Source organism: Hippopotamus amphibius, chromosome 10 (genome assembly GCF_030028045.1).
Source record: "Hippopotamus amphibius kiboko isolate mHipAmp2 chromosome 10, mHipAmp2.hap2, whole genome shotgun sequence".
Classification (NCBI taxonomy): Eukaryota; Metazoa; Chordata; class Mammalia; order Artiodactyla; family Hippopotamidae; genus Hippopotamus; species Hippopotamus amphibius.
In genome coordinates this window covers 105,235,839-105,256,719 of record NC_080195.1, presented here as the reverse complement: position 1 = coordinate 105,256,719, position 20,881 = coordinate 105,235,839, and the positions used below count along the sequence as shown (strand labels likewise).

The 20,881-nt window shown below is 45.8% G+C and overlaps 1 protein-coding gene across 3 annotated transcripts in view; it reads right to left on the bottom strand.

Annotated features, from left to right (window-relative positions):
- Positions 1–20,881, bottom strand: part of EVA1C (eva-1 homolog C) — an 89,008-nt gene that overhangs the window by 25,389 nt on the left and 42,738 nt on the right. For all 3 annotated transcript variants that reach the window (XM_057697706.1, XM_057697707.1, XM_057697708.1), the window contains exon 4: positions 15,607–15,759. In XM_057697706.1, the coding sequence (XP_057553689.1) occupies positions 15,607–15,759 (153 nt within the window). The remainder of the gene's footprint in view (positions 1–15,606; positions 15,760–20,881) is intronic.

Sequence of the window (20,881 nt, the reverse complement as noted above, 5' to 3'; positions counted from 1 at the left end):
TATAGAGACTATATATAGGATATGATATATTATGTTTCCTAAGTTACTTATATAATCTATAATAGGTTAGTTAATATCTAATAGGTTGTTTATATTACATACATGTTTATAGATATATATAGAGAGAGCGGGTGATATATATATTTATATATATATCAATATATAATAAGTAATATCAATTTTTTGAATGGGGACACATACAGCAGAAGGTTACAGAATCTCACACAGCTAGAGAATTAGAGTTTGGATGTGAACATTGGGGCAAGGCCCCCGAGTCTGCAGTTTTAACCTTTTAACTTTTGAGCTCTACTCTCCAGGTCTCCAGTGGAAGGCAGGCAAGGGCCCCATCAAGGATGAGTCAGACCTTCAGCCTGGGGACAGAGGAGACAGTGGCACCGTAGCCAGGGACAGGGAGGATTAGTAGGAGTAGGCGGTTTGGAGGATGAGATGGTAAATTCATTAAAACAAAAGAAAACGAAATAAAAAAATATTCTGCATTTCAGAGGTGAAGGACCATTCAAGAGAGTTTTCAGATCCGCAGATGCCGGTGGCAGGTGCATGTCTGCAGAGCCCGAGGGCCAACGCTGATGAAGTCCGTCTCAGAGAGTGCACAGGGGCCCAGCAGCAGGGATCCTAGTTCCCCGACCAGGGATTGAACCCGGGCCACAGCAGTGAAAGCACCAAGTCCTAACCACTGGACCACCAGGGAATTCCCCTCACAGGGATTTTTCTTGTGCTGTCTGCTCACATCCTAGAGATGACAAACTCCTCTACCCTGTAAATACAAAACCCCTGCAGTCCAATCTCAGAACCTCTCTCCAGCCTTACCGCTTTCCTTCACAGTCAGGCTTCTGGAAAGGTCTTCCATGCCCCCCACCCATGTCCCAGCCTCTAACCTCCACACACCCTGAAACGGATCCCTTCCTTCAGATCACGGGGACCTTCTACTGTCCTAGCCGAGAGATGGGGGTGGTCTGAATCCTCGCCCATCTCCAGAGCTCTGGGTGCTTGAGCACTCTTGCTGGAGGGTCCCTCGCTGAGGTGGCTGCCTGGTGCCCTTCCCCACCATGTGTCTCTGACTGTTCCAGCCCAGAGCCATCTGCAGGCCTGCCTGTCCACGGGAGCACCTTCCTCAGCCTGGGCTCTTTTTCTGCACCCCCACACCCCCCTGGACCGTTGGAAAACTGAGGACCCAACCACTCCCAGCTCCCATCATAGACTGCCTTCACTGTTCCCCACTGTTCCCCTTCTCATTCCTCACATGTGACATACATCACTCCCCTTGCCCCACCGACACCCGAGAGACCCGACCTCAGCCTGCTCTTCTCCCATATCCTACTCTCTGTGATGCTACGAAATCCTCCAGGCAGCCCAACCAGAAGCCCTGGCTACCTCCTCCTCCGAGCATCCTCCTGGTCTGAGGCTCGGTCCTAGAATCATCCCGCCTCAGTTTCCAGCCACAGCCTCAGCTCCAAACCTAACACTTTTGCAGGAGGTCTCCCTCCCTCATTGTCTTCCACTGTCCCACTGCTTCTCCTCTTTGCCCTCAGAATGTTCTTCCCAATCACATCACTCCTCTGCTTAAGATCTGGCCCCCAGCCGCCCGACCCATAAGATCAAGTCCAACTCAGAATCACACACAAAACCCAATGTGATTCGCTGCCTCTCCTTCCCTGTAGCTTCCTTGGCTGCCATTCTCCCACCGCAGCCTGTGCCCCCGGCCTGCAGAGCGCCCTGCCTCTCCATCCGGAAGGCCAGGCTGTGATCCGCCCTGTCTCTGTACCTTTGCAGATGCTTTCTTGCCTGCTCACAATAGCCTTGTCCCCTCGGTCTGCTCAGCAGTCACGTCTCCATAGCTCCCAACCCTTAAGCTGCAGTTAGCGGTTTCCTTCGCTCTGCTTCTGCTGCTCCTTGTGTAGCTCTTATCACACCGTTCTACTTATTTGCTCCTTTGTCTGTCTCCAGACTAGATGGAGACCTCCTGCTCCTGCACCTTCCATGGGGCCTGATGTCCAACACATGCTCGAAGAATTACAGAAGAAAGGAACGAAGGTAAGGTGACGACCTCCATCCCGTCTGAAACTCCCCCTTGGCTCTGGAGAGCGGCTTCAGACGTCCTCACTACCAAGTGTTGGGATAACTGCTCAGAGGAAGAAAGTCTTCAAATGGATTACTTGGGAAGAGAGGAGAAGGGGTAAATCAGCAGTGGTGAACAGGGGTGCACAAGGACCAGCGGAAGTGGGGTGCAAGAAGGACTCAAATGCAACCAGAAGCAAGAGAAACATCATCTATATATACACATATATTCACACACACACATATATATGCTTCGTATATTTTTATACGTGTAGATATACAAAGATGAGATATGAGCTTTCCCACCTTCCTCTAGCGGCTAATCCCTGCGGTACCTCCTCAGAACCTGGGGTTCCCTGGAAGACAGTTTGAGTGTCATTGCTCTCAGAAGAGGAACTACCACTTAGTTATTTGAGGGCTGTTTGGGTCAGATGCTCTGCTAGCCCATTGGACTCACGTGTTTAGCCCTTGTCTCCACGTGTCAGTCTTTTAGGTTATTTGGGCTGTGAATTCGTCTCTTACTTAGAGGCTCTCGCTTCTCTTTTTCTGACCCTTTTCTCTCGGAGATTCATTGGTCTATGGTTTCAGCCCCAATCGGTCTTCTGCGAAGGCATCTTTGGTCCTCATTGCCCTTCCATCAGGCCCACCAAGCATCACTCTGACTCACTGCCACCCACCGCATGTGCTTCTGTCCGCAACCGGCCGGAGGTACCCCAGGGACGCGCAGCTGGAGAAAGGTGGAAAGCCCACATCAGGGAAGCTCCACCTGCATCTCTTATGTTAATTAAAGATATATGAAAGAGTCCAGGTAAAAGGAAGTCTCTATTTGAAAATTCCCTGGAGGTCCAGTGGTTAGGACTGAGTGCTTCCACCATTGAGGGCACGCGTTCAATCCCTGGTCAGGGAACTAAGATCCCACAAACTGCACAGTGTGGCCAAAAAAAAGGGGGGTGGGGAAGAAAAGAAGGATCTGTGGTAAACACCAAAAAGCTAGAAACACAATGATCTTGAGGAAAGGACATTAAATAAATAATTACACACACATGTATATATATAAAATACATAAATTATATATATTTGTTTATATAATATGTGTATATTATATATTCACACATATAAAAATATATGGAGCATGTATATATGGAACATATAAACATATATGTATATATGTATGTGTATATATATGTGCATATGTGTGAATATATACATATATATTTTTGTTATATATCTGAATGTATAAATGTATGTGATATGTACATCTCAACAAATGGTAAGGAACATTATTATAAAAGCACTTGATCTGAATATATTCATGAAGGCTCTGATTTATTTTGCTAAGTCCAATTCCACGATGCCTGATCACTGGAGTGTAGGCACCCAACAACGATGTATTTAATGAATGAATTAGCGGACTGGCATGGACACCAGGTAATGCAAATATCTCCTATATCTGGCTTTAGAATGTGTTGTTTTTTGGGGGGCGGGGGCAGGGTGTGATCTGTGAGTTCCAATCTATGCTGAGAAAAGCTGCCTGCAGGGGCTTCAGGAAGCTGTCATCTTCCTGTGGGTCAGTGGATCAGTTCTCTGCAACTCGCTCTGGCTTGGAATAAATCCATCTTTTTTCTGACTGCTTCTGAATACTCCAGTCTAAAGGATGCATCTTGCTGGACCTAATTTGGTGGGTTCTCACGAATGGAAGAAAAGTAAACAGAGCAAGTCAAGTAGCCGATGACGATGGAATAAAATGTTTTAAGTGCCAGAGCATCAAGGATGTCTTTTTGAAGAGTAAAGAGTAGAAGCAGCAGCAGTGAGTATCACCAGGGTTCCGGCAGGCCACCCAGGGATCAAACTGGACCACTTAAAGCAGGCTTGATAAAGAGACTTTACAAAGGTGTGAACGGGATGTGAGCACCTCAAAGGATGGTGCTGGACCCCAGGGCAAGGAACAGTAGAGATGCTATCATCCCGAGCCTGAGGGGCAACGGCAGTGGCTTCCAGAGCACAGAGGGGGATGCCCCGGGCTCGGAGCTGGGGTCTGCGGTGGGCGGCTGTGATGCTTGCGGTGCGTTACGCTGTCTTACATTAGCGGCTCTTGTGCCTGGATCTCTCATCGGACCGAGATCTCCTGGAGGGCACGGGAATTTCTCTGCTGTTTGCCCAGCAACTGGTATCTGCTCACCTCACTGAGACTCTGTGTCCCTCTCGTGTAGCAGGAGGGACATCTTTTTCACTGTCTTTCTGTGAGGTCTGTACGAAGCAACTGCAGAAGTCAAAGCCCATGTAAACGAGAACTGTTCTCACCAGCTGTCTTTAAGGTTGAACGAAATACCTCCTATGGTTAAGAGTCCAGAAGACCCTCTGTCTGTGGCAGCTGTGAGGAGGAGGGTGGGGCGGTGGGTAAATCAGCCCCCTGTTTCCTCAGCTGGACAATGGAGATACGGGGGCTGACATTGGTTGGCGTGACAATTCCACAAATGCTGCGTTTAGAGGCAGCACACAATATATGTCAGTTACCATCACGGACATCACGCCAGTTATGTTAGATGGGAAAATGGTACTTCTGCAAAAGGCCTTTGGGACCTAGATAATTTATAGTCTAAATTATATGCCTTCTCTGGTCCCGCTAAAACAAGCATATGGTACAATCAGACCTAAATATTAAAGCTTAACCTGCAAATAAGCAAACATTTAAAAAGATTGGAAGGAGAATCACCAAGACGGTAACAGGGGATATTTTTGGCTGATAGGGAAGTTTTTTCTTTTTCTCTACTGATTTCAAGATACTTTCTAAGTTTTTTGAGTTTACCTTGCTTTGAAATGAAACTGTACAAAATGAACTTTCTTAAAAGAAAAATAAAATTCTTGTCCGGATAGAAGAGAGCTTTTGCATATGAGGGTCTCTGGGGTGACTTTTTTCAGAAATGTAAATTTTTCTGCAAATGTAATGATAAACTCTTCTGTCGTATCACTCAGTTTGCCCCAGGAGCCATGAAAAGTTTATCTAGGAGTAAAGATATATCCTTTGAATTTCCTTCCAGTTTATTTAAAAAATTTTTTTATTGAAGTATTTACAATGTTGTGTCAGTTTCAAGTGCACAGCGAGGTGATTCAGTTATACATACATACGTATATATTCTTTTTCAGATCCTTTTCCATTATAGGTTGTTATAAGACAAGATAGTGAGTGTAGTTCCCTGTGCTATACAGTAAGTCCTTGGTGTTTAGCTACTTTATATATAGTAGGGTGTATCTGTTAGTCCCAAACTCTTAATGGCTCTCTCCCTAGTCCCCCTTAGTTTGTTTTTTATTATTTTTCATTGCTTTGTGGATGCACAGGGTTGGTTGTGAATATTTTTGCTGTCTTTAGGAGCCTCACTATTATAAAGGGTTCTTAGCTGAGCACATTTATCAGTTGAAAAAAAAAACCTTAAATCTTAAGAGATCTGAGACTGAGCTGTGGGATTTCTGCATAAGCCACCTATCCTGGGAAGAAGTAACGGTATGAATTATGAAGTTGTTCTTAGAAGTCCAACAACTATTATTGTTTTTTTCTGTAAACGATTTCTTTTTCTGTTTCAAAATAAATTCATGTTTGTAGTTGAAAACTTGAAAATCACAAATACGCCTAAACCAGGAAAATAAAAATCCTCAGTAAATCGCACTCAAGAAAAAAATGGTTAACCATTAAAGAGCATCCTTCTAATCACTTTTCTGAGTTTAAATGTCCTTCCCCCTCAACGGGATCATCTATACATATTACTCTGTACACTACTTTTTCCTCATTTATTAATATACTTGTGAAAGTTTTAACATAAGCATCATTTTAAAGAGCTATAGAGTTTCTCACGTTACAGATGTACCAGCTCTATTTACAATACCCTATTGGTAGACATTCTGAGGGTTTCCATTGTTTAATACTATAAAGAATTCTACGTGAAACATCCTTGGAGCTAAATATTTGCACACAAGCATAACAGTTTCTAATTCTTGAAAGCAGATTGCTTTGTCAAAGGGTATTCAAAATATTAAAGCTTTTGATATACACTGCCAAATCGTTACCCAGAAGAGTTGTACCAATTCATGCTCTTGCCAGAACTGTATGAGAGCCCTGGAAATGTTCTATTTTCTTAGGACATGTGCCTGACCATATTCTTTGAGGCTAACAGAGGAAGGAAAAAAAAATGACTCCCATTTATAAGACCACAATCCCCTAGGATCCAGGAGGTCCTGTGAGCAGCGTGATTTACAGAGGCATGCTTCGGCACTCATGGTTACCCTGAGAGCGAAAGAATTTATCTCGGTGAGAAGGAAGGAACACACAGTGCGTCTTTAGGAAGAAGCCCAAAGTAATTCAGGCCCGATTCAGGTCTGACCATTTCCTTGTTGACACTGAGCTCTGAACCACTGGCAGGATTCTTTTTTTTAAGTGGTTATTTCCCTCCCAGGCTGATTTTGTTTGCACCTCTCTGCCTGGCAAACTACCCTCCACCCCAATACATGTGATAACAAGATATTCAACTACTTAATTTTTATTTTTTTGGCTACCATTTAACACTGCAACTGAAGTTAATCGCTCTTTACAACTTGTGTTTATTTCAATAATTAGGCTGGCTGCTCTTAAGAGACTGTCTTGGCAGTGGGAGCCCCCTGGCACCTTGATTTTTGGCTGAAAAGTCCAGGCCTGCCCACACTTGGCCTTGGGGCGGCCTCAGCCCAGGCTTTGAGGCCCATTGTGTGGTTTTCTCACCCTCTTATTAAGGAAATAGAATCCCTGGAGCCCACCCAGAAAATGTAGCTGCAGCAGGAAATGATGTCCCATAGTGGAGGCCCAGCCAAGGAAGCTTTCTAGAGGCCTGCTTTCTGAAGTGCAGGCCCCTGTCTGTAGGAAGGTTCAGTCCCTTCTTGTGTTAGGATGCTCTTCCCTGGTGTTTCTCTGGAACCAACAGGGATCAATCACTTTTTAAAAAAATAACTATTCATTTATTATTTATTTATTTACTTATGGCTGCATTGGGTCTTCACTGCTGTGTGTGGGCTTTCTCTAGTTGTGGCGAGCAGGGGGCTACTCTTTGTTGTGCTGTGCAATCTTCTCATTGCGGTGGCTTCTCTTGTTGCAGAGCACAGGCTCTAGGTGCGCGGGCTTCAGTAGTTGTGGCACGTGTGCTCAGTAGCTGTGGCTCACAGGCTCTAGAATGCAGGCTCAGTAGTTGTGGCACACGGGCTTAGTTGCTCTGAGGCATGTGGGATCTTCCCAGACCAGGGCTTGAACCTGTGTCTCCTGCATTGGCAGGTGGATTCTTAACCACCAGGGAAACCCCTGATCAATCACTTTTATACCTTTTTTTCAGTTTCTCTTCCACTAGAGAAGCCATAAATGCGTTCGTTCGTCCTTCCTTCTCTCCTTCCTTCCTTCTTTCCTTTTTTCTTTTTTCTTTTCTTCTTCTCCTTTCTTCTTTCTTTAAATTTTTTGGCCACAGTATGTAGCATGTGGGATCTTAGTTCCCTGACCAGGGATCAAACCCATGTCCCCTGCATTGGAAATGCAGATTCTTAACCACTGGACCACCAGGGAAGCCCCAAGAGGAGCCATAAGTTTTAAGGGATCTGACTTGCCTTAAGCTATTTCAGAAATGTCTTTGGGTCACCACCTTCAAGAAGAGACACCAGATCTAACATATATACAATGGAATATTACTCAGCTGTAGAAAAGAATGAAACTGGGACATTTGTAGAGACATGGATGGACCTAGAGACTGTCCTACAGAGTGAAGTGAGTCAGAAAGAGGAAAACAAATATCGTATATTAACACATATATGTGGAATATAGAAAAATGGTACAGGGCTTCCTAGGTGGCGCAGTGGTTAAGAATCCGCCTGCCAATGCAGGGGACACGGGTTCGATCCCTGATCCAGGAAGATCCCATATGCCGCGGAGCAACTAAGCCCGTGTGCCACAACTATTGAGCCGGTGCTTTAGAGCCAGTGAGCCACAACTATTGAGCCCATGTGCTGCAACTACTGAAACCCACACGTCTAGGGCCCGTGCTCCACAAGAGAAGCCCTGGCAATGAGGAGCCCGCGCACCACAACGGAGAGTAGCCCCCACTTACTGCAACTAAAGAAAGCCCGTGCACAGCAAAAAAAAGACCCAACACGGCCAATAAAATAAATAAATAAATAAATAAAATTTATTAAAAAAAATGACCTATCTTTAAAAAAAAAAAGAAAGAAAGAAAACTGGTACAAATCAACCGGTTTGCAAGGCAGAAATAGAGACAGAGATGTAGAGAACAAACATATGGACACCAAGTGGGGAAAGTGGGGAGGGTTGGGGGGTAATGAATTGGGAGATTGGGATTGCCATATATACATTACTAATAAGAAGAAAAATATCAAATTGTACACTTTAAATATATGGAGTTTATTGTATGTTAACTGTATCTCAATAAAAGTTCTTAAAAAAAAAAGAAGAGACACCAGATCTATCTGTGTTTGAAGCTATGTGACAGTAAGATGTCACTTTTTGACAGCTGGCATGGTCATCAATCGTGCCGCATTTTTTTTTTTTTGCTTGCTTGAAAGCTGTGATGGTCAGCCTTTTCTTAGTTTCTAGGGCTGTGGTAACGAGTACCACAAACTGGGTGGCTTAAACAACAGAATTTTATTTCCTCTCAGTTCTGAACACCAGAAGCCTGAGATGTCGGGAGGGTTGGCTCCTTCCGAGGTTTCTCTCCTTAGCTTGTGAAGAACGGCTGACCTCCCCCTGCGTCCTCACACGCTCTTCCCTCTGTGTGTGTCCCGATTTCCCCTTCTCACAGGGACAGCAGTCATGTTGGATCAGGGCCCTCGCGTACGACCTCAGTTTAACTTAGTCGCCTCTTTAAAGTTCCGATCTTCAAGAACAGTCACATTCTGAGGTACTGGCAGTTAGGACTTCCACACAGGAATTTTAGGAGGACACAATTCAGCCCGTAACAGCCTTCAAGATGGTCCCCAATGGTCCCCACCTCCTGGAATTCACACCCTTGTGTAGCCTCCTCCCTCAATGAATCGGCTGGTCTGTGTGACCACAGACTTTGGGGAGGTGACTGGGTGCCTTCTGCTTGCTCCTCTGCATCTCGGGCTCTGGGAGAAGCCAGCTGCCGTGTCTCAAGGACACTCAAGAGACCCAGGTGGGGAGAACCAAGGCCACCCACCAACAACCAGCACCAACTTGGCAACCATGTAAAGGAGACACCTTGGAAGTCCAGTGCTCAGATGCCTACAGCCCAAGCCAACATCCTGGCTGCAACTTCATGAGACCCCATGAGGCCCTAAGCAAGAACTTCCCAACTAGACCACCCTAGAATCCCTGCCCCACAGAAACTGTGAGGGAATAAATGTTCCCTTTTGTTTTAAGTCATTACATTTGGGAATACAGGGTTGGCCAAAAAATTCATTAGAGTTTTTCCGTAAGATGTTACAGAAAAACCCAAATGAACTTTTTGGCCAATCCAATATTTCATTCCACTGCAATAGAAAACAAATACAGTCGATGCAAGCTATTGCATTTAGAATGGATAAACAACAAGGTGCTGATGTATAACACAGAGAGATGTATTCAGTATCCTGTGATAAGTCATCATGGAAAAGAACGTAAATAAAGAATGTCTACATGAGTATAACTGAGTCACTGTTGTACAGCAGAGATTGGCACAACATTGTAGATCAACGATACCTCAATTTAAAAAAAATTTTTTTTTAATGAAAACAAATACACGTTTTGATCCTTGGAAGTAGGTTGGTGGGGGTAACAAAATCCTAAAACTATGGGAGTAGCTTTGGGACTGGGCAGTGGGCTTAAGTTGCAAGGACCTTGAGGAGATGGTTAGTGAAAGTCTAAGGGCCTTGAAGAGAAGCCCAGCATCTGTAACCTTTGTACCCTGAGGCCAAGTGCATCTTCAGGGCAGAGCTTCTCAACGTCAACAGTGAATGCACACAGGTCCGCTGGACGTTTCTCCTCTGGCCTCCAGGCTTCCCTCGGGCCCTTGATTTTGGGATTGGGCAGTGCCTCCCTTTACCCCTCTGTCAGCCATATAAATATAATTTCCTGTGTGTGATTATGTGGGAAGACTGGGGAGCCCTGCTCAAGGCCAGGGTGTGGTGCGTGACCAATGCCTCACCATGGCTGCGCCTGCCCTGATAATTCCAGACAGGACCAGCTTAGAGCATCACCCACAGAACATGGAGGCTCTGCCCACCCTCCTCCCAGCCCAGACCTGGAGGCCTTGCCGAGGACAGTGTGAGTACCGTCACATCCTCGGGAATGTCCAGTAGGAGCTTGGGTCCCACGTGGGGCGGTACTGACAGTCAGGCCTCGGGCAGTGGGAGGATGCTTGTGGGAGCATGATGGTGTCACACCATGACTTGGGGGGTCACATGCACCTGCCCCACTCCCACCAGGGGCATCCCCCTCTCCACCACCACCCAGTTCTTTCCCCTTGAACTTATCATACGTGTAAAGTACACATATACAGCCAGCCCTATATAACAAACCCAAACTACAAGTTCAGGAAAAATACACTGTGGCATGGGATGCAAATGTATGAAGGCTTCTTATCTCTACTCTGTCTTGAGCTCATAAAAGTTAATGGAAAAAATAAAGATCCCAACAACAGCAGCAAAACGGCAAAAGCTGGAGACACGGTGTGTGCAAGCACAGATAAAATAGCCACAAAAACATGGGGAAAGGTTCAAGGTCATTAATAATCAAAGAAAAGCAAATAAAAAATATATAGAAAGGCTATTTTATACCTATTAACTTGAAAACATGAAGAAAAATCACACACAGAGCAGCCAAATTTGCAGGGAAACCCACAGGTCAACGTCGCTGTTTACTCATATAAGTTGGTACGAAAGGTTTTGGAAAGACCTCTGGAGGTGCATAGCAGGAACTGTAAACATGCCTGTGCCCTCTTTTGGAATAAAACTTCTGGGAATTTATCCCCAGAGAATAATCCAGAGGAAAGGAAAGGGTGCAGGCACAAGTTCCTTACACATTGTTTATGATATTTAAAAGTCAGAAATCATGACATAATCCAGCCACTAGGAAATGGTTAAGTAAAGTATATACCGTATCTCTTTAACAAGAGAGTGATTGACTTTGCTCCGATTTTGTTGGCCATGTGGAAAACCACCCATGATACAATGTTCAATTTCAAAGTAGAATTCAAATGTATCTGCTTCAGAATTGCCATTATGTGAAAATTATTCTCTGCTTATCGCACACCAGGACTTGGAAGAGATCCTGAAAAGAAAAATCTTTTCATCCGATAGGGAAAATCTGTGGCTGAATCTTTTTCTTATTTCTGTTCAATGTAATTATGGTGCTTGTGCAGAACAACAGTCACCACAACAATCATCTTTTAGGAAGGACTGGAAATGCTCTCGCTGGGTATCTGAGTGCTAAAGCCCTGCTCTGCTCTGCCTCCTGGCTGCGCGTGTGGCAGCTGCACTGGGTACCCAGAGTCTGAGGATGCGGGGCTGCACCAGACTTTAGCTTATGCTCGAGAGCACACACTTCCCCTTCCAGAGGCCCACAGTGAGACCCGACCCCTTGGCCTTTAGGTAACCATCCTCCCAAGCTCATGCCAGGTTCCAGGGTTAAAAATAAACAGCCTTGTCTCCTTCAAAGCGCTGAGATCACACACCGGCAGCCCGTGGACCGGATGTGGCCAGTAGGCATGTTTGGTTTGGCTCACACAGTGCTTTAAAAGTTGGAAAATTTCACATTAAAAAAAAATTCAGATTCCCAGCATCTCATGAGAGGTTGGAAGCTGTGACAACACCAGGCCCACATTCCAGGCCAGCAACCATCCACCCACAGGCGCCCTGTGTGGGCGCCTGCCTCACTTAGGAAGGGGGGTGGTCGTGGCTCTGATTAATTCACGGGGCTCAAGATGCACACAGGGACCGACTCTGTGCAAGGCCCTGCTCTGTTTGCTCGGAATTCCGCAGGAAAGAGACATACATACCCTCCGCAGTGCTGGCCTTCTCCTGGGGAGAGAGATCATGTGCACTTAAGTGACCATTTCTCTGTTATGAAGATGATCAAACGGGGAACAGCTCTAGAGGGACAGCAGGGACAAGGTGCCTTGGAAAATCTCTCTGAACTGACGTCTGAGTTGATTCCTGAATGATGAGACAGAGCTGGCTATGCAAAGATGTGGGATGAGAACATTCTAGGCCAAAGGAAGAGGTGCAATGGCCCTGGGGTGTGAATGAGTGCGGACTGACCAGAGGCAATGAAGGAAGGAGAGAGAGAGGCTGGAGACTGGGTTTATTCCAGATGGTTTGGTGAACCGGGACCCAAGACAGTGAGATAAATGGGGACCCGAGACAGTGAGGAGAACAGTGACCTGAGATGTTGAGGTGAACAGGGACCCTCAAGGACGCTTTCACTTTCCCTCGAGCCCCTTCACACTGCAGAGCCCAGGACCAGAGGGCCTCTGGCATTTGGGTGGTGGTTCACGAATGCAGTGAAGAGCTTGATTCTCAGCCGCATGGGTACTCAAGGGGCCACGGGCAGAAGCGCCCAATTGTGAAGGATGGGAGGAGAGGGGCAGGGGGGTGAGCAGACTATTGTGGCCGTGTTACCCGGCCAGGGCTAAAACTGAACAGCCAAGCAAAGGGCCCAGTCTCCCATTCACAGACCTTCCCCGAGTCAACAAGTCTTACTCATGGCTGGCCTGAGGATTCCTCGATCTCTGTATGGAAACCTGTCTTGTAGCCACGAGGTCTGCTAACATTTTCTTTGGCTGATGACTTTTCCCTTTAAACCCAACTCCCAACCAACTTCCCAAGAACCCAAGGCAGCGACCTACAGAATGTCAGCCATCCAGCCTGCACCCAGATCTACCTACCTGGCTGACCACCTTCTGCTCAAAAGAAGCCCTGATCAATAGTAAGTAACCCTACACCAGTATTAAGAAGTGGAATCCCTTTTTGTAGAAAGAGGTCAGATCATCAGGGGTGCTTTGTCCAGCTAAACCGCATAATCCAGGGAGCCCCTGCAGGATGTTCAGGAGAGCAGTGATCAGATTTGCCTTTACTTTTTAGTTATTTATTTGGCTGCGCTGGGTCTTGGTTGCTGCACGTGGGATTTTCGTTGCCACATGCAGGATCTTTAGTTGCGGCACGCGTATGGGATCTAGTTCCCTGACCAGGGATAGAACCCGGGCCCCCTGTATTGTGAGTGAGGAGTCTTAACCACTGGACAACCAGGGAAGTCCCCAGATTTGTCTTTTAGAAGGCTGCCTCCGGCCACCCTGGGGAGAAAGCCATGCCTAGGGACAGGGGGACTCCTGCGATGACCAGGCAACGGTCCCTTGACCTAATGCAGCAGCGGGAACAAGGGAGACAAGGATGGAGACATTCCAAACACATGCAGCTGTTATATGAGAGGGAGAATGGAGTTTCCAAGCCCACAGGTCACTTGCTGGGGTACCGGGCACGGACAGACAGTGGTAGCCACCCTCACAAGTGCCTCTCTCCCCACGTGGCAGCTGAGCCTGTTAACAGCTAATTAAGAGCAGCCGGATGCCTACTTCAGCCAGCTTCTGCTGTCTGCCTGGGCTGCCCCTCAGACCACCCTCCACCCACCCAACAGAAAGGCCCTCCTTCCCCCAATGCTGGGCGAGGGACCTCAGGGACACATGTGACACATGTTCCTTGTGAACTGCTTTTTGGTTCTCTCTCCGGTCTTGCCTGAGAGTTTGCCTGTGTAGCTAGGTCACTTTATGTTCTTCTTTTTATTTTTCAGATCTAAGATATTACTTATGGATAAGCTGCTTTTTAAAATTAATGTTTCACTTCACATGTGATCTGGAATCAATTGTAGCAATTTAACACATTAAGGAGCTCATTTCAGGTTTGATAATAAAGTGCAACTTCTTGGGCTGTTTCACAACTGAGTCTGTTCTCTCTGGTAACACGATGGGTGGAGGTGAGGCTGTTTCACCACCGCAGACTGGGGTGTGTGATGGTTAATTTCATGTGTCATTTTGGCTAGGCCACAGTGCCCAGTGGTTTGGTCAGACACCAGTCTAGATGTTGTTCTGAACGTATTTTTAAGATATGACTAAGATTAGACATAGAAAATAAACTAATGGTTACTAAAGGGGAAAAGGAGAGGGGAGGAATAGATTAGGAATTTGGAATTAACAGATATACACTACTATATATAAAATAAACAACAAGGACCTACTGTATAGCACAGGGAACTATATTCAATATCTTATAATAACACATAATGGAAAAGAATCTGAAAAAGAACACACACACACACATACATGTATAACTGAATCACTTTGCTGTACACCTGAAACATCGTAAATCAACTAGACTTCAGTTTAAAAAAAGGATATGACTAACATTAAATCAGTAGACCTTGTGTAAAGCAGATACCCTCCATAACATGGAAGGACCTCAACCAATCCATGGAAAGCCTTAAGAGCAAAAACTGAGGTTATCTGAAAAAAGGAGTTTTCCTCCAGGCTGCAACACAGAACTTCTGCCAGGGTTTCCAGCCTGCTGTTCTACAGTATTCAAACTTAAGACTGAACATCAACTCTTACCTGAGTTTTCTGCCCACCAGCTTGCCCTGCAGATTTCAAACCTGCCAGCCCCAACTATGTGAGACATTTCTTTAAAATCAGCCTCTCTTTCCATCTATCATCTATCTATATCTATCTATCTATCATCTATCTAATCTATCTATCTACCTTCTATCTATCTAATCTATCATCTATCTATCTATCTATCTATCTATCTATCATCTATCTATCTCCTATTGGTTCTGTTTCTCTGGAGAACCCTAATGAAAACCAAGGGTGAATTTGAAGGGTGGAGCTTTCAGGTGTGAAGGGCCGTCATTTTAGCTACAAAATGCAGATTTTTAGGAATGATTCACTGAGCTCTTTTCGACCCTGAACACAGCCTCGGGGCCTTGCGCAGGCTCTTCTCTCCACCTGGACACCTTCCTCAGGACCTGCAGGCTCTCCTCCTCCGAGTCTGTTCAGCACGTGCATCTCCACAACACTGCACCTCCCTGGAGCACACCCTCCATGCCCCGCTCCCGCTCGCTTGCCAGCCGCCCCTCCCTTCCCTTTCTCATGCTTTTCCTCTTAGTGCTTATCTGCACCTGAAATGCAACATATTAGCGCATTTATTATCTGCTTTCTCATCACCTCCTTGTGCACTGCTGGAAGGTCAGCTCCAGGTAGACTCTGTGTTGATCACTAATGACTCCCCAATGCCTAGAATGGGCCCTGCATACAGCAGGTGCTCAATAACTACTCAGCGTAGACTAACTGAACAACAGACAGATTCTGGAACGTGGGGCAGGAGACAGGACCCTGGTGGGTGGGTTCCCCTTGTCCTTGACTTTCCCTCTAGTCCAGGTACCAGCCAGTGCATGGCCTCCTTCCTTGGGGACCGAAGCCCTAATCTCCTCCAACAGCACCCTGAGAACAGCCACATAAAGACACGTACCAAAGGGGGGGAGTCGTGCGGCTTCCGAGGAGCAGACGTCCCTCTCCTGGATCCTCCTCCCATAGGTCGCAGAGTAGATGTTGAGATACTTGGATTCGTGGCAGTGCAGCTTCAGTTCGTGGTCTTCACACACGGTTTTGTTTTTTATTTCATCTGAAGCAGAAACCAAAATCGAGGCCCCATCAGCTTCCTCAGAGGGAATCAGTGAGCACTGCCCACGTCCCGGCCAGGTCCCGTCCCCCATGGGGCTGCACCCCAGGAAGGGGACAGTCGGGATGGCCCTGCCTGCCGTGGGCTCTCTGACCCTGCAATCCCTCTGCAGGAAGAGGGTGGGGAGCAACCTGTCTAAAAAGCGAAGACCCAGAAATTACACTGAGGACCAAACAGATGAGGAGAGATGCCAGGGGGAAGATGCAGCGCTCCCTGGGCCAGGCCTCGGACAGGCCAGGCCATAAAGGGAGCTTCTCGCTCTCCCCACTTGAGTCCCACATTCCTTAATTGAAGGGAGCCTTTTCCCAAGTGTCGTCCTGGGACCCACATAGGTAAAGACCAGAAATTACCTGATAGAAGATTAACTTCAGAGAGAGTCCAGCTAAACCTCGCCACCCAAATGCATAATGTTCTAGCATCCCGTTTGTGTATTTACCGAGAGAGAAACATGATAGGAAAGTAAATTATTTCCTTTTCTAGGAAAGGAAAAAACAAAAAACAAACAAGGCACAGTATCTGTGAAGAATCCCTCTTTGAAACACCAAGGTCCTATTGCATAGCACAGGGAACTATGTTCAATATCCTGTCATAAAAGAATATGAAAAAGAATACTAAAAAAAAAAAAAGAATCCCTCTTTGAAGAGGTGTGAAGAGCCGGCCCCAAGTCTGTGATCCAGGAACAACCGGCCCTCGGGCCGGCATGGGTCCTAGGAGAGGACGATTCCAGCCAGCTCATAGTTTGTTCCCAAAGAATTTAAGAAAAGTTTGTTTATGTGTTTAATCCATGTACCACACTGAAATTTCCCTTTGCAACGTCACATAGGGTTAACGTTATAAATGGAGAAAATATAGTTTATTGATTTTTTTAAGACTGTATACCAAAAAACCATTCAATTAATTAAAGTGTTTAATAATGAGTTAATTTTTTAAAGTAATATTAGTTAACACTGTAGCCACAAAAGATTACCTGACATATGATTCTATTTCTACGGTACATCCAGAAAAGGCAAACCTCTAGGGAAAGAATGAAGGTTAGTGGTTTTCTGAGGCTGAGGGTTGGGGACATGAAGTGACAATGGCAACTGGACACAAGGAAATATTTTCAGATGATGGAAATGTTCTATAGCCGGACTGGCCTGGTGGTTGCACTACTCAGTAGCTTTACGAAAAATCACTGAATTGTACACTTAAAATGGGTGAATGTTCTGCTATGTAAATTATACCTCAACAAAGATATTTTAAAAATAACAATAGCTAATGTTTCCTGAGCACTTTCTCTGAACTTAGGCCTTGTTCTAGGATCTTTAAATGTATCAGTGAATTTACAACTCAAAACAGCCCTTCTGTGAACCACCTCTGCCCATTCTTGGCATGTTGTGCTTTAGATTTTTAGAAATCATTTGTAGGAGTGATTCATGGATTCTGGATGCTAACTTTTGAACTTTTGTCTCTTACGTGTTATAAATATCTTTTCCTGGCCTCCCACTTCTTCTACACTTTGCAAAATCAAAGCAAAGCAAAATGTAAAGGGGACCATGGTTATTTCTCCCCACCCAAATGTTTGTATAAGAAAAATCATGAAAAAATGCTAGGCCCTCTCTATCACCCCAGTCCTAGTTTTTTCTGCTTCGAGGCACATCCTTCAGCCAGACAAGCATTGGTGTCAACAGCAAACAAGAGCTAAATTCCAGGAGCTGCTCAGGGTGTCATGGGCTGCCTGTGATGGCGAGGAAGAGGGAGGAAAACTAGCCCACACTCCCCATCACCCCCACAGCTACCCTGTCTTTCACTTCTCTCTCCAACCCATGTCTTTGCTCCACTTTTCTTTCCTGGATTGGAGGTGCAGGCTGATCCCCTTAAACCAAAGTTTTCCAATTGTCACTTGAGGCCCATTAAGAGGTCATGAAATTTAGTGAGTTGTGATTAGAAATTTAAAAAAATAAAGACTAGTTCCGAAAACATCAAAGTGCATCACACAAAGTAAGGACAAATACTATTTTATAAAAGATGTTTTTTCAGGTGTGTGCGTATCGTGTTGGGCCAAAACATAAAATGTTTTTCCTACTCTGGGTTGTGATCAAATCAATCTGAAATTCTCTGAAGAAGAAGGCATGAGCGGTAAACAGCAGAGCAACGGTGGCCGGTGGGATCGTCACATCCCGGAACTGCTGATGCGTAAGTCCCAAACTTAAAACATGAAAGAAAATAATTTCCTAATAGAAATTCCACCTTTCGGTGACTTATAAATTCCCATCCTTTCCCCTGAAAACAGAGAAGTAGCAGTGAGGCCAAGCTTTTGAACTGCTTGAAGGAAAAATTTTCGGATCTCAAGATTACCATCAGCTCTGGTGATGGAAAACCTGGGCAATGGTTCTTTAAGCCATGATGATGGAGCTCCGTGCTTTGGGACAACCTAGATGCGTGGGATAGGGAGGGTGGGAGGGAGGCTCAAGAGGCAGGGGATGTGGGGATATACGTATATATATAGCTGATTCACTTTGTTGTACAGCAGAAACTAGCACAACATTGTAAAGCAATTACACTCCAATAAAGATGTATAAAAAAAACAAAACAAAAAACATGATGATGGGAAGATTCATGAATGAAAGGTGCAGAGCAGAAACCAGGTTACAGATGCTCACAAAATCCCCATCCTCTCTAGGATCTGAACAAAGCTGAGGACCCATCAGAGGAGGGAAAAGTCAGGTCGTGACTCAGCAAATGTTTAGGAGGCCCTTTACCCACTCACTGGAATCTTAATATAACAGCTTAAACTTAGAGCCAAGAAAAGTTTTGTTTTCTTTTTCTAAATAAAAAGAACACGGAGTCTGACCTTGACATTGGAGGGTTTAATTTCGGTGAGTCATATCCGCACTGGTATGCGTTTTTCAGTGCTTTTGATGAGTAAACACTAAATCCCACCAACACCGAAATATTGCCTGACTTCAAAGGTCCAGCATGAGCAACGGCCTTTGATGCAGAACAGAGGGCCTGGGTAGACGCACCAAAAGAGCTCAAGCACCCTTCCAACTAGAAGAATACCAAAAATGCTAAGAATGCCTTCCATCGGCAGAGCTCGCCAAAAAGGAGGAGGGAGAAGGCAGGACGAAAACCAAGCCTTATCTCATTAATCCGGGACATTTTTACCAGGAATGGTTTCTTTCTTTTTTATCAGAATTTTTTAAAATTAGAAGAGCTTTTTAAAGGCACGCCATGAAATGCACTTAGCAGCCCCCATCTCTCTGATGTATTAAGACCCGTTCATTAGAGGTACCAGCCTCGGTACCAGCCAAACTCACCCAGAGTAACACAACACTCCCACGTAAAGCCTCCAGTGATTTCTGTCCCCAGGTTATGCGCAAGTCATCTCCTGGGATGGAGGGGCCTGCGAGTGTCACCTTACGTGTTTCTGCTGTTTTGATGTTGAGTCCCTTGGTTCCTTGGGAATGTACTAATTCACTGTCACCCAAGAGTGACATTTCTGGGTTCTAAAAATAACAGGACCGTTAGCATAATCGCTGCGTTTCTTAGAGAACTAGAATTTGTGTTAGAGCTGGGTTAGCGTACTCGATAGCGTCAGATTAGAAAAGGTGTGTGCAGCCTCCCAGAAATGGGCTGTCAACATCTCTGCGAGTTTGCATGGTTCACCCAGGAGCCTGGGTGGAGGCAGAACTACAACTCTGCCTAAAATACAGCAGCAACAAATTCTCCCTCCTAATTAGAGGTCTACGTGTGCAATTCATCCCTCTTTAACAGTGCATAGACACGTCTGCCCAGCATGGCCTTTCAAAGATGGGCGGGGATAGTCATCTGCCAAGATGGAAATATGTTTTCATTGACATTATTTATGACTGCCAGTGCATGGCGATGTTAACATGCAGACAGATATTTAGTCTCTTTTGTTGTGTTTTTGAATTCTCAACAGACAGCGCACCCTGCTATCGCCCGCACCCAGGGCAGACCACACCCCCACACCCCCAACCATTGGTATATCACTGCCTTTCAGTCATTCACGTCTTGAGCAAGAATTACCTTAACCTGCCTCTTGGAATAATACCTACTAATCGCTGAGCTCAACTCCATGACAGGCCCTGTATTCAACATTTTACATACAGCACTGTACTTTTAGTCCTTACAATAGCCTTATGTAGAAGGTGCTCTATCTTTATTTTACAACTGAGTTATGGAGCCTCCGGAAGTTTCCCTCTACTGCCCAAGGTCACACAGCAGCTCCACAGCAGACAGGAACACGAATCCTAAATTCAAAGACTCGCTAAAACCAAAATTCTCCGCAGCGATGATATTTAGGGAGGAAGTGACGCATGGCACACAATCAGGGAGAAGAAGATGCCAGTGAGGATTGCTGGTAAAATACTCTCCAACGCACACACATAAAACAAGCCCTGATGTGTAGTCTTAGCCCATTTCCCTGGTGTAAGTACTTCCATCAAGGTAGATGTCCCTGCTCACAGGTGGGGCTGGGAAGAGATGGGTATAATTGGCTCTCATGGTGACAGCTGGCCCCATGCGTTCCTGGGTGCAGCAGTGGATGAAGTCTTTGGACACTCAGAGCGTTATGCAGGGGATGGAACTGAGGCCACGGAGAAGAGCCTCAGGAGGAGAGAGGGTTGCAGAAAAAGAGCCAGGAGGGTGTGGGGACAACCCCCTTTCCACCTCTATTTCATAGCAGCAATAGGAGCTGCCTCCCAAATGGCAGCGCCTTAGGTCACCAACGTGCAGGTCACACGAGGGGCTCTGGGCTGACTGTCTGTGTCCCTGTAAAATTCATATACTGAAACCCTAACACCCATGTGATGGTATCAGGAGGTGGGGCCTTTAGGAGGCAATGAGGTCTTGAGTGTGCAGCCCTCATGAATGGGATTAGTGCCCTTATATATGAGACCCTAGCGAGATTCCTCACCCCTCTGCCAAGTGTGGTTAGAGCAAAAAGGACAGCCGTCTATGAGGAAGCAGCCCTTCAGCAAATACCAAATCTGCACCTTGATCCTGGCCTTCCCAGCCTCCAGAATTGAGAGAAATAAATTTCTGTTGATTACAAGCTGCC